Raw genomic sequence first — 13,914 nt, 5'->3', positions numbered from 1 at the left:
GAAAGTTCCTAGTGCTTTTAAAAAATAATGTACTATATAGGTATCACGCTCAACATAAAATACTGGACATTTTACAAGACTAAATTATACACAATAATTATACACAATACCAGTGTTTTCCTAATAAGAAAAGGCTCCTAATAATCAAAGATATGGAATCTGTGAGGATCAACAAACAAACCTAACTCGTGTAAGAGTAAATGAACCACAAAAGGAAGCATGTGAAATAAAAATTGAATAAATCTCTGAAGAGTAAGAAGAGAATGAAAAGCCTTAGAAGTAATTTATATTTGCATTAACATATTAAAACACTGTAAAGGAAATAACACATTTGAAAATCCTACCTTTTTATTTTTGCAGGGAACAGCATAAATAGCACTGGTGCTAAAGCTTTCTCCCCTTTTCTCATTACTCTGACAGCTGGACTCTGCCTCTTTGTCAGCATCTGAAAGATAGGTATCCATGTCCTCATCTTCATGATAATTGCCTGATATTTCCAGGGACTGTACAGGAGATCTGTCACTACCATCAAGTTTCCAGTTGGGCCTGCAAGTAGAAAGCAGTTTAAAGCCTGTTTCAGTGTTGCTTACTCTTCCAAAAAAAACCCCAGAACACTAGTAAAGTAGAACCATCAGTCTCACAATATACACAAGTCCAGTCAGCCAACACAATCAGACATCTAAGCTTCTATTAGCTGCAAACAAGGAATCTAGCCTATGTGTATGCTTTAAATTAGATGATTAACACTGGAGCTACATTTTCTTCTCTATCTTAAAAGAAAATGCCAGATTAGAGATAGAACGTTGCTAATTCTACTGAAAGAAGAGTCTGAAATAATTACTTAGCACAAAAGAAATATCCAACATGTAATTCAAATGATTCCTCAGTGAGTAACTGTTTGTATAATTGATCATCATTTGGCAGAAATAATATATGGTTTTACTTGTGACTCTTGTACAATCCAAATCTCCCTCTCTGAAGACTGTATGCATGACATCACTTTATGAGAAAGGGAGTAAAGACTGTAGACACTTCAGACCCAATTTAGGATGTGGTGAGAAAAAAAGAAAGTGGCTATAACAGCAGGAGTTTGCTGTAACTCTTTGGTAAAATTGTATGATTGAAAGATTCTGTTTCTAGTATATCAAAACAGAAAATATACACTACCCCATTCTGAGCTCTGTGACTGTCGCATATGGTTCAAAACATTCTTGTTCCACATAGGTGGAATCACTTTCAGAAAGTGATCGCTGCCGAGGCTGAGGAATAGCAACAGTGCGCCCCGTTAGTGTTGTTGCAAGGATAGCTGCTGCTAGAGCAGATCTAGAAGAAAACAGAATAAAGCAATGAAACAATACTGATGTTTTCTCTGTGCTCCATATTTTATATTTTTTTTCTATTGCAAAAAGTCTTCACTATTTAAGCAAAGCAAAAGGTTCACAGTTAACAAGCATAAACACCACTGAAAGTGCTAAGGGACTGGTTATAAACTATTAACTCCCAAAGTAAAGCGCAAAACTGCACAAGCTATCGTTGCACAGCTATCTAAGAGTAAAGTACAATACCTATTGGTTTTCCCAAATCACGTGCATGAAAATCATGGAATATACTAGGTTACATTCCCAAAACTGACATCGATAATTTACAGTACTTAGCATTTACTTTAACCATAACAATACTACCTGGCATTGTGTTGAAAAAGTGTTCCACATTCTGCTATTTTGTCTCCTAGTTTCGATTATTCCCTACTACAAACATTTTACTGATGACTCTGGAGCTGTTAACAAATGCTGGCACATTGCAAACTACGGCAAGCATAAGTAGATAGAAATGCCTATTTGTGGGATGCTGCTGAGTACAGAGAAGGGTGAGATGAAGAGGAAAAAACAAGTAGGAACAAAGATTAAAGGAGAGAAATGGTGAGGACTGTAACAGGAATAACAACAACTGTAGGTCAAAAAGGAAGAAGAAACGAACTAGGGTTAAGTAGGAATGTTACAGACACTAGAAAGACCATAGAAAACAACTAGAATTGAACTAAACACAGAGAAAATGTAAAAGAAAAACCGTAATAAACTACAAATGAAAAGAAAAATAAATTTGTATTTTCTCTTTAACTTGCCTATATAGCTAACTCAAATCCAATCCAACACAGTTTTACATGCCAGTTTTTTAAGTCCCCGCTTTTTTTAATATGCAATAAAATGGCATGTTGGTAATGTTTAATTTATGCTTTTCTCATGAGTTAAAATTTCCTGACTCACAGTACTAGTACTGCTATAGTCCTACACTCTGCTGTAGCAGCCAAATTAAAAATGGCCCTAACTTTAAATAGTCCATTTGTCTTTAATTGACTCAGATTTATAAGTTACATATTCATAATGGTTATTGTTCTAATTTTTTAGCATGCTTAGGAGTGGGAGAAAAATAGGTATCTTTAAAGTTCAAAGAAGGGAACTGCCCCAGTTAAAAATATATTCTATTTATGAAGAGGTTTATGTAAATACTGCAGCAAGGACATGCAATTATTCTAATCATGCTTTTCTAGTATGCTATTGTAGTTGATGAAGCAAAAAAACAAAACTCAAAACCTACCTGGGCCTTTCTGGAGAAGGGTTTGGACTACGAGGGGGAGGGGTGCGGGGAACTGCAGGTTTAGGAGCTATGGTAGCAGCAGGGACCAGGCCATGAGCTATATGTTTCTAAATAATTTAAAATAAAATTAGTTGACGATGACTTTAAGGATCACAATGAAAAAAGCACATAATTGAACATGCACAAAAACTAACAATGCAAAATAATATAAAAAGGAAAAACAATTACATGCAATTAATGTAAACAGAAGACTTGAAATGGTTCCAAGTTTAACTTTTTAAGATGTATGAAGAGCTGCTAATGAAGGTTAGAAATGTAATTTACGTAAGACCCATGAATGTAGGTTTTCTACCCACTCTATCACAACCTGGAAAAACAGAATTTTAACGTACTCAATTCAAGTTTGTTTTTTTCCCTGCATATATACACAAGAAAAAAGGAGTACTGGAAATTAACTTTTTCCAAAATACTTGAACTCTGCTTCAGAGTAACAATATTAGTCCCTTTCCTGTAGAAAGAATCTGTCAGTCAGAAGTAATCCTCAGTCATAGCAGCATGAGATGGAAGAAAAAACTATCATTAAATAAGTCTTGCAGTCAAAGGTTCAACCTGAATTAAAAAAAATAAAAAATCCTAATGTGTTTTTATCAGCAAACCCAACAATTTTTTTAAAAGGATAACACTAAATACCAGCTCAGTAAAACTGGGACCAGTGTTCCCTACAAAGAGTACTTTGAATGGAATCACATAATGGTTGAGGTTGGAAGGGAGCTTTGGAGATTGCCTAGTCCAAGTCCCTGCTCAAAGAAGGGTCAACTAGAGAGGACTGCTTGGGAACCTGTCCAGTTGGATTTTGAGTACCTCCGAAGGTAGAGACTCCACAACCTCCCTGAGCAACCTGTTCCAGTGTTGTTCTCTAGGCATCAGAAAATACTATGTCATAATAAAGTCCATCACCTTCAGACATATGTTATTTTTCTATGGAGTAAACCAGGCTAAGTTTCTGCTATTTCTGCTACAGAATTTTTTTTTTTGCAGTTATTCTTTAATTGTCTTCTCCAACAGGATAACGAACAGGTGAACTGGGAAATACTTCTGTCTTTACAGGAAGCTGTGTCAAATAACTAAATGGTGCATTACAAAGACTGTCTTTTTACTTGGTCTTATCTTGCAAATGCACTTCTCCCTAATTCTGGAAGTCTGTCTGGCACGCACCATTTTGTTTACTAAAGGCTGTTGGCTGTAGATGATTAGATGTTGGCTTACTATGATCACCGGGGAATATAGCTGAGGTAAAAGGATGCTGTCATCCTACAGTAAAAGTAAGACAACAACAGATCGTGGGAAGAGAGCGAGCTGCACTTCCACTCCGGGGGCTCCGGCCCCCGCCAGAACCCAGAGGCCTCCCTGGAGGGGGAGGGCGCCAGGACTGAGGGAAAGGAGAGCACCAGAGCCCGGCCTCCGGACACCCTCTTTTCTTTGCTTAGGGTTTATTTTTCTCCCCGTTTTTCACTTCAGTCAAACTGCTCACAGCGATCACCGGCGGCAGCCGCAGGGCGCAGCCGCCTTTCCCTGGGGACCTCCGCTCGTCCCGCCCGGGCACGGCCGCCCGCCTCCCCCGCAGACCCTGCTTCACGGGGACGGCGACGGCGACCCGCCCTGGACGGAGCGATACTCACGAAGGGGCCCTTCCGGCCTCTCCTGAAGCTAAACGCCATCGGGACCGGGTAGGGGATGGTCTCCGCCACCGCCTCCTGACTTGCCTTCTCCCTGCTTAGGGACGCTTCCCCCCTCGCGACCCGCTGGTAACAACGGCGCGGCGGATTCGCTGCAGGTTCGCGCTCCCCCAATCAGCGCGCGCCTTACTCGCCCCTCCTCCGGCCTTAGCAACCTACCAGTGACGAGGCCCGCCCCATCCGGCCTCCTCATTCGCTCACGGGCGGCAGAGCTCTCGCTTCCTATTTGCGGCCGCCGCTGTCAGCCAGGCGCGCGCTCTGAGGCGGGCTGTTCGTCTGGTAGTCGTGAGGAGACGCCTCTCCCGAGAGCCCGGCGGGGTTTCCTTCCCGGCTGGTCTCCGCTGCGTCCCGTGCGGCCTCCGGAGGGGCGGCTGCGACCCCCGAAAGGTCGGTGCGCCCGGGACGGACCTCGGCCTCGTCTGGGCAGGTCAGCGGTGGGCCGGTGGCCGCCCTTGGGGCCGTCCCCTGCTCCTGTCAGAGCGGGCCCCCGGTGAGGGCTCGCTCTGAGCCGGCCTGCAGGAGGTGGCTCAGGGCGGTGGTGGTTGCGGGGGTACCGGCTCGTCTTTGGCTCTTCTCCTCAAATCGTGCCTTAGCCTCAAAGACTCCCGTTTCCCCCTACAGTCAGAACACCGCATAAAGCTGGCAAACATGAAAATAATCTCTCGCAGCAGCTACCTTCTAATCCGTCTGGAAACTTCTGCGAGCTGAGGGCTGGAGATGCCTCTGGAGACAGCTTTGTAATTGAAGCAGACTTTCTCCCAGGAACGCATAGAAAAGGTGGTGTGGTTTTTTTACCATTTGTGTGTCTTAATTCAGGTGTTTCAGATCGACTGGCAAAGTTGGGAGTGGAATTTGCAAGCCAACAGCCTGTATTTAAGTTAACAGAGTTGCTTACTGATTTTGATATGTTAACCATAACTGTAAAGCAGCTTCAGGGATAGTTAAGATAGTGTCTCTTCCAGAGTATTACATCTTATAAATTTTAATAATAAAATTAAGTTTGGAACAGGTTTATAAACTGTGTTAATATCCCTTCCCCGTTTCTTTCTAGGGTGTAGCTGCTACTGAAGTAAAGATTTAAAGGAGGTCTCATGACAACGAAAGCAAATTTTCCTGTGACAGCCGGATCTATAGTTGTCCCTTATGGACATGTGATTGGAAATGAGAAGTGGAGAGGGTCAGAGATAGCCCAAAGGCTACAAGGTAAGCACAAACAAATTGGAAGAGGAAAAACAATTCAGGCAAAGCATTCCCCTGTATCACCCAGTATTGTTGAGATTGGCTGGCATATGCGTTACTGTCTGCCTGACTGGTCCCATATTTGTGGTACAGCCTATGTTAGCAGGCTGAAAATTCCTGCTTGTCTATCGTGTATCTACGTGATCAGTTCTGTCATATTTACATAGTTGTTGAGCACAGTAGAGAAGAAGCAGAAGTATCTGCTTCTTGGGAACCACAGCAGTGGGGCTATTCTGAATATGCATCTCCACTGAAGTCCCTTCAATTTTCGCAGATACTGGGACTGTGCTATCATCTGTTGGCACAGCAAACTAAATTAAGATGAGCCTTTCAGAATAGCATGTGATGTTTTTGTTCAAGTCCAGAGTTTACTGAGAAGCTATAGCACTTTCAGATCTGTAATGTGTAAGTGCTATTAATTGGCATTACTAAAAGCATTGCACAGTACTTTGGATTGCTTGTACCAGTTTTGCTTAAAGAGCAGAAAGGCTTTTAAAGAATATGAAGTTTGTTGTCAAGTCAGTAGGATTATTGACACATTAGGAAGGTTGTGCTGTGAAGTAATTATTAGTATATTTTTAACTACTGTATTTTTTCTTTTAACAATTTCACCTTAAGGGAAGATTAGACTCATCTTTGAAGATGACTTGGGACTTGTGGATTTTCATCTTTCAAACAGAACTTGCATTTTATATATTTCTGAAGCAGATTTGGTCACAGGGGATGAATTCAAACGAAGATTGGTTCGGTTTAGAAATGTAAGTACTACATAAAGAGAAAAGGAAAGGTATTTTTTTATTCTGTGCTTCCAAAAACATTCTTCTTGTGTTATTTTTAAGTTCTAGTGGAGCTAAACTTTTGTGATAATTTCTACCCAAAACCTGAAAAATTATGCAGCTGTGTAATAATGCTGTATTAAACCTCAGTACTGTTGCTGCAACTTCTATTCTTCCTCACACTTGCTTTCAGGCAGCTCACACTTGACAGAAATTTTCTCTGTTGCATTGCATCACCTTGTCATTAACAAGGTCTTTTCTTCTTTTTTCCTTTCAATACAGGTCAGCAGTCTTGGGGGAATTGTCATTGTGGAGAAAACCCAAATAAGTGATCAGTACTTCTTAGCAGTACAAAAGCTTGTTGTGCTAGAACTTGGAATGGTGTTGCTCCCTGTGGCAAATCAAGGAGAAGCTTCTCAACTCATTACTCAGCTAGTAAGTTTCTATGTTAGTGGACAAACGTTTATTAAAATATGGGACATGAGGAGAATCACCTGTTCTCCCACAATCATCACTCATTTCAGAAGGAATACCTGGGATCTTAAAGGAATGCAACATATTTTGTTGTCTGTTTGAATGTAAGGAATAAATATCCTGCAACAATAATATGGTAGTATAGTTCAGTGGAAAGAGGGCTCATATGAGAACAAAGAAAAAAGTTGAAGAATAGGATACTGGACTTTTTTAATGTGATCTTGCACTGAGTTGCCACTGGATAGCATTAGGCAATCCTCACTTAAGTAAGTTCTCTGTCAAAACCAACTTGAGATTTTGCTTTGTCTCAGGATGGGGAAACTGTGTTCTTATGCTGTTTCTCTTTTCCTTTATCCTTTCTCCGATTGCATCAAAAAGATGACAAAACAATTTTTTTAATTCATGGTTGGTATTAAGAAACTGTTGGTTTCCTAGTAAGACTTTGTGGATCTGCATCAAAACTCTTAATAAGGGCACACATTAAGGAGGGAGCTTGTTTCTAAAACTTCCTAGTGATTGCACTGAACTGTTTTGAGATAGAACTATTTTAAAAACCAAAAGCAGAGCTCCAGCAGAGGGCGCTCAGTGTCACTTATGGTTTTGTTTTGCTTCAGGTCCGTGAACAAAGTAAGGATCACAACAGTAACCCCTTTCTTCGTAAACAGTGTTCACAGCTGGCAGAGTCATCAGTGTTTCGGACGGTACAACAAATTCCAGGAGTTGGGAAAACAAAAGCTCTGCTTTTACTGCAACAGTTTGGAAGCATCCACCGGCTTTGTAACACATCTGTCAAAGAGCTTGAGCTAGTAGTCGGACAAACGGTAGCACAACAAATTTACACTTTTTTATGTTCCTGATATGACACATATATGTTTTGGAAAACAAAGACTTTTTGTTTTGTTTGTTTCTTGTGAATTATAAAATTGTTTTTAATAATCACATATTATGGTAATTTCTATAATCCTAGTAACAAGTGGAGTGTGTTGATTAATTACCTAGATATTACTCTGCTGCTGCTTCTTTACAGCTGTTCTGCTTATTGGGCTGTGAAAACTGCCTTGGAAAGAGGGCTGTAAAGTGTTTTGCATCTATCTTATCTTGTACAAAACACTGAAAGCTGTCTTTTTCAGCACTGTCAGAAAAAAAAATGGAAAAGCACTTTGCTTGCTTACTTTTGTCTTCCAGAAATAAACACTTCATTAATATGTGGGTGGTGTTATCTTCTCAGTAACTGGAAACACAAGTTACTGTGCTTTAAAAAAGTTAGCATACATTGCTTTATAGTAATATCTTTGATTTATAACTTTTTGGAGTTCCTTTGGAAAGCCCTACTGGAATACATCTTTGACTTTACACTAACTTATTTCTCTTGTTCCTTTTTCAGTTCACAGGGTGCTATCAAATTTACTCCCTTGTGTCTAATATCCAAAATCTTGGTTAATTCATGTTGCACTTCTGAATATAGGCTGGGATAACAATAATCAGTTACAATATATTTTGACATGTTATCAATTATAATGTATTAATTATAATATGAATTATACTATAATATATGCTACAAAGAAAATAATATGGGAAAGCTTTGATCAAAATTCATAATTCATCTTGTTCTTCCAGTATTAACCTTTTCAAAAGTTACTTGTAAAGAGGAGGACTGGTTTTCCTGACATCTTGCATTTTATTTTAAATTAGATTCTTACCATATTTAGTGAGGGTAAAATTGCCTTTTGCCTTAGGTACCCATAAAGGAGATGTGTGAAAAGCTGCTTTGATACTGCTTGGGTTTTGGATCCTAGCAGGAAGGCAGTCGAGCAGGATTTTCAACTCCCTTTTGAAACTAAAGAGAAGTGAATAACAGAACCTTGGCACTTACGTAATGAGGTGCTTGTGTGTGTAAAAGAAGTGCTACTACAAATACACATAACTACTAAGGATAGGTGAGTCACAATAATTTACAACTTTTTTTTATGTAACCTTCATAGGGAAACTCTAAAAATGTTAACGTTTTTTGTAAGGAAGCAAGTTTTAGACTATAACTTATAAGTTCCTGTATTACACAACATAAACTTTTAAGAAAGTCAGTTTTTTAGACCTTTGTAAGCAACATTACAGAAACATGCAAGAGGTAAATAGTGAAAACCTGTAAATTATGCTGTGTCATCCAAGCTGTAGCAGAATCAAAAAGCCACTACTAAATGGCAGCATCTGATTTTTATTCTTAAATAAGTGTCATCAACATATTTACACCTATTACATAAAGAAACTAAAAATAAATGACCACTTTAAAGTTTACACCCAGACACAAACTCTCCCTTTAAAGTTTTGAGTATCAAACAGCATATATCTACTCTGTAGATGGCAATGTTAAACTAACACTACAGTGTTAGCACTTTTCAATTAATTTCAATCTCAGGAAATAGAAGAATCTCAAAAAAATGCTCACATGCTTGGGGTTTTGTCTCCCTCTTTAATATATATAGCCAATACTTGCTCATGAATTGTTTCCACGGGAGGAGGAAGATTTTATATCTATTTGGGTTTTTTTTTTTTACTTGGTGTGACAGTAAATAAATATTCTGCCACTTAGACTTACGAGCACTTCTCATTTTAGAGCATCACCACAGTTTATGTACTCTTGATCAATATACTGGTATGTGTCAGTTTTGAGATTTGTTCCACAGCTATCAATTTTATCAAGACTAATGAGATACAAGTCTTATGGTAAGTAGGTTAAATAACTTCATGTTTGGAATAAAGGCTGTTTTTAACAATTGAATCTCCTGGCATTTAAAATGTAACCTAGATCAGAAAAAGGGCAGAGTAAAAGCCTTTTGTAGTTCAAAAGATCTTTTGACTTCTAAGCCTTCTAATTCTCTTCCAGAATTAAATTAACTATTCAGTAGAATACACCTAGTACTCTAAGAAAGAGAATGTCTATGCATAAAAACCACAACCGTATGACACTGCCCCTTGGCACAAGGCTAGTTTCTCTGAATAACGTTACTCTCTCTCAACTGTGGTTTGTTAAGATAATTCTTTAAAGTAGTGTTAAATGATTTATTATTGACTCTAAACTTTTACAGCACAATCATCCTTTAATGTGTCCCCTATTGTTTTGCATGCAGCATCAAGTTTGTAATAAATAACTCCCACCTGTCATAGTTATAAAAAATTAGTCATGATACTGTATCTTGGAATTCCAAAGGAATCCAGTCCTCATGTAAGCAATTTTATCATCTACATCTTGTTATTGCATACCTCCCAAATCACTTCATTCTAACCTTTAAATACTTAAGCTTTACAGTTTTTGCCAGCCTCTGACCTTTATAGTGGCTCAATACACAGTAAATTAAGTCAATGGCATTTGTCTGAATTTATACACACATACATAAAGACACAATTGATCGATATTTATATACATTTTAAAGAAAAATGTCACATTAACAAATCCTTCTGAAAGATTCAGTACAGTGAACTTTCTGTATTCAGAAGTGTGAAGGGAGAAAGCTTCTTCTTAATCTGAGAACTTCCAGCCACAGCTGAAGGAAGGCAGAGGGTGCTTGCAGCTTTCTGTCTATTTTTAGTTCCCCAACTTAGAAAAGGTAGTTTCAGTGGGACTTTCTTGCTGTGATCAATCTTGTCCTCCTCCATGGCTAAACAGATTAAGGAGTATGTCTTCTGCATTCCCACAGAATAAGTTGCGCTCTTACTATGCTGTAAGAAAAAGAGAAGCATTATAAGAATCAGTCAGCCAAAATGGGTCAAAATTTTGATGATAACAAAAGGTTACTGTGCAAATAGTTTTCCAAGGCAGACAACAGCAAGCTTTCTGTGCCAATGACATACTAACTGAACACAAGGCCCTTCAGAGTGCTGTGATTCTGGTATTTTGCCCATGTAGACTCAAGGGTATACTACGCAAAGCATAAAGGGACCTGTAAATCTTTTCCATGGGTTGCGTTATAGTTAGCACTTACTGCCTTCTAGCATAACTATATGATGTATACACTAACCTTTCTAGAAAGTTTAAGTATGTATTTCTTGCACAAATCTCTGAAGGGGAGTCTTTTTGCTGTCTTTGGACAGGTTTCATGTTGATTGCAACTATGACAAGAGCTACTGTAGGACATTCTTTTGGGATACCTGGAAGGCACAGCCTTCTCTGTCTTATCTTAGCTGTGCCCTGAAGCAATTTGATTATATTCTAGCCTTTTGTTTCCAGTAGCAGTTTGGAGTGGCAGGTGTGTAATTTCTTACTTTCAATAAGGAAAATCAACTTCTTAAGCAAAACAAGAAAACCTAACAGCAATGAAAGCACCTTGATCACTTCTAAGGCAACGATACTTCAGTGCCTAAGCTTGCCAGGGAATGTTAGAAGCATGAAGCAGTGGATTTAGCTGAACTTCAGGTTCTCTCACACTACAAATAACTTAAACTTATTTAGAGCTTAACATTTTTTAATCTTGTGATCATTTTTCCTTCGTCAAAAGCTTCTACAGCAGCTTAGTAACTGACTAGACCGTTAAAGTCTACCAAAATAAAAAAATACATGCATTAATCCATGATCTAATACAAAAGTCATGGATCGTTTATGTTAACAGTGCATAGAAAGTAAGCATGTAGTCTTGGATGTTCTATTTCATTCCATTATTGTTTCATTGTGGCTTTCCAATGCTGAACAGGGTGATATTTTCATCCTCTGGGACAAGTTGGGGGAAAAATAAAATATGCCCTGGAATTCATAATGCAATTAATCTAAGCAGCTCCACTACAAAAAACCCCACCACGCAACCATTCTTATGTACACAGACTGTACTTTAGCTTGCTAAGTCAGTCATTATGATTTAAACAGACTATTCAGAACTGAACACATGCCCGAATGCTTTATATATTCGCTGGTGGAGTGGGATATCTGACTACATGAAAGTAAACATTAATCAGGGACTGAAGCCAGGAAACTGAAAAAACTCACATATCCAATCTGCAAAACATATTTGCCTCATTACATACCATAGACGCTGCTGTATCCTGGCAACTGATAACCTCAAACTCAATGGGCTGCTCTCCCACGCTTTTGAATTTTTCCAGCACCTCATTCACTCCATGCCACTTGCAATCCACACCACCAACTGAAACAATGTAGTCACCTTCTTTTAGGCCCATGGACTGCCAAAAAAAATTTTGCACAGGTTATCATGTGGAATTATAAAGATGCCTAAAATGGTTTTGTCATCATACAGTATCTGCCCTAAAGTCATTTCCCTCTTAGATGCTAAAAATTATTGTCTAGTCAGGCACGTGGAACAAAAGTGTATACGCAACATAGAAACATGCAACTTTTTCAAGTACACAAATTACCTATTTGAGTTACCATTGACAAATGTGATTCTGGCATACTCAAATGTTGGCTCTTTTTATGTCCTTTTCGCTTTTCTCCTTAAGTAAGTGAAACCTTGTTTTTGCCACCCTATCGTCCCCCATGAGATATTTTCTCTGGTTTTTACTTCTATTTCTTCAGTATTTTTATTTGTACTTCTGTGGTTGCTTCTGCCTTTCCTCTAGCTAAAGTATGCTCATCACTGCATGCTGCTTTATCCCTTTGTTTCTTCCCCCAAAAGAACAATATATTAGAAGCCAATTATATGTTCTCTCCCCTTTTTTTCCTTGGCCACATGCTACCTTGCCTTCCTTTCCTGATCCTCACCCTTGTTTTTGCTACTTTCTAAAGCCTTTATCCCTCCTAACTTCCTGAATTAGATGACGAATAACATTTGCTTTTATTATTTGGGACTTTTTAATCTACTAAGTGTGAACAGAGGAAGAAATCAACTCTAGTTTAATGTGATGTCAGGGATGTGGATACTCTTAACATCTAAGGTGTATTTAGCACTGAAAATGTGTTCAGATTATATGAACTGACTATACTGATGTATAGTAGAACTCAATAAACGCTCCATACACTAGTATGAACAAGCTAAAGTTACGTTTAAAAGACTGTAGTTCTAAAGTCTGGAGATAAATTGTTAAAATTGCACCAATGTACTTACTGCTGCAGAACAAACTGGATCAAGACAATAAATCTGTACTGGCGAACCTCCTTTAAGACTGAATCCTAGCTCCCCCGCTTCATGGTGAATGCGAATGGTACGTGGAGCCGTCCATCTCTGCTTGGCTGAGAACACTGTCAGTGGGCCCTGGAGGTAACATAGCAGCAGACACATTATGCTTTACTGTCATTTTTAAGTAAGCATGTCTAACTTTTTACGTTATAATGCTTTAAGCTCATCTTATATAGGTTTTACTCAGGTTAACTTCCAGCTACTGCCATTGAAATGGAACAGTGAGATTTATCCCAGAAACTTAAGATGTCCCCTGAAGTGCTCAGCCCTACTTCATGGCTGTTCAGGTGATGCTTCAAACAGAGTAGGATGAGAGCAACGGCCAAGTTGTTCTGAGATCTCTGTTAAGGTGTGCAGAATCTTTTGGCTGCAGCAGGCTCTAAGGACCTATATTACTCTATTTTGGAGGAGAGAAACTGATTCATGGAACATTGCATATTCTGATCCTAACCACAACTCCAAATTCCCTTTTCCCAGCAATATACACAGAGCCACCTGAAAGACTGGCTTTGTAGCATGCAACATTACACATTCTGCATGCTTATCTCCCAGTACTACATGTTTCTCCCCGCCTTTAAGTTGTATGCAATTATCCATTTAAAGTTCACTGGACTTTTATGAAGGTTATCAAGAATGAACGCTGTGCAAAGCCATGTACAAATAGCACTTTTATTCTTTGCTAGTCTCAAGTTTGACTTATACCTCTGAAGCTAGGAGTGATCTCTCCATAAAATACTTGTGTCCCTTCCCTCACGTTGAGCAAATTTATACTTGCTAGCAGAATGACAGAGGTTTGTCAGCATTTGCATGTTACGTACCAGCCTGTGAAAGAAGTCTTTAACTTTCACCTTGGAAAAGTGAGGAGCGATTGTTTCTATTTTGTGCTCTGTTTTAGCTAAAACAGAAAGAAAAACAAATGAATTTTCTCTCAAGTATTAGTTAAAAGACATACACATTTATTTTTCTTGCATTCCA

General features: G+C 38.8%; 3 protein-coding genes across 11 annotated transcripts in view; 1 reads left to right on the top strand and 2 right to left on the bottom strand.

Moving 5' to 3' along the window:
- Positions 1-4,414, bottom strand: part of CEP89 (centrosomal protein 89) — a 43,431-nt gene extending 39,017 nt beyond the window's left edge. For 3 of the 6 annotated variants that reach the window (XM_052796414.1, XM_052796415.1, XM_052796419.1), the window contains exons 1-4: positions 4,275-4,414; positions 2,596-2,702; positions 1,168-1,323; positions 345-546 (exon numbers count right to left, since the gene is read on the bottom strand). In XM_052796414.1, coding sequence (XP_052652374.1) covers positions 345-546; positions 1,168-1,323; positions 2,596-2,702; positions 4,275-4,313 — 504 coding nt within the window. In that variant the 5' untranslated portion in view covers positions 4,314-4,414. The other 3 variants (XM_052796416.1, XM_052796417.1, XM_052796418.1) reach the window with 3 other exon arrangements.
- A 161-nt stretch (positions 4,415-4,575) lies between these two features.
- Positions 4,576-8,025, top strand: FAAP24 (FA core complex associated protein 24). Of its 3 annotated transcripts, XM_052797205.1 has the most exons (6): positions 4,582-4,758; positions 4,953-5,108; positions 5,383-5,534; positions 6,189-6,328; positions 6,629-6,781; positions 7,435-8,025. In XM_052797205.1, exons 3-6 carry the CDS (start codon positions 5,423-5,425, stop codon positions 7,675-7,677), a joined length of 648 nt encoding a protein of 215 aa, XP_052653165.1. In that variant the 5' UTR covers positions 4,582-4,758; positions 4,953-5,108; positions 5,383-5,422; the 3' UTR covers positions 7,678-8,025. The 3 variants fall into 3 exon arrangements, with proteins under 3 accessions (XP_052653166.1, XP_052653165.1, XP_052653167.1); XM_052797206.1 differs by lacking the exon at positions 4,953-5,108 and having other exon boundaries at positions 4,576-4,758; XM_052797207.1 differs by lacking the exon at positions 4,953-5,108 and having other exon boundaries at positions 4,582-4,718.
- Positions 8,026-9,016: 991 nt separating this feature from the next.
- The window catches only part of RHPN2 (rhophilin Rho GTPase binding protein 2), a 29,899-nt gene continuing 25,001 nt past the window's right edge, over positions 9,017-13,914 (bottom strand). For both annotated transcript variants that reach the window (XM_052797203.1, XM_052797204.1), the window contains 4 exons: positions 13,758-13,834; positions 12,868-13,014; positions 11,831-11,986; positions 9,017-10,534 (listed from right to left, as the gene is read on the bottom strand). In XM_052797203.1, coding sequence (XP_052653163.1) covers positions 10,283-10,534; positions 11,831-11,986; positions 12,868-13,014; positions 13,758-13,834 — 632 coding nt within the window. In that variant the 3' untranslated portion in view covers positions 9,017-10,282. The remainder of the gene's footprint in view (positions 10,535-11,830; positions 11,987-12,867; positions 13,015-13,757; positions 13,835-13,914) is intronic.

The sequence above is a fragment of the Harpia harpyja genome, chromosome 9, assembly GCF_026419915.1.
Source record: "Harpia harpyja isolate bHarHar1 chromosome 9, bHarHar1 primary haplotype, whole genome shotgun sequence".
NCBI lineage: Eukaryota > Metazoa > Chordata > Aves > Accipitriformes > Accipitridae > Harpia > Harpia harpyja.
This window is presented reverse-complemented; position numbering and strand designations above follow the sequence as displayed.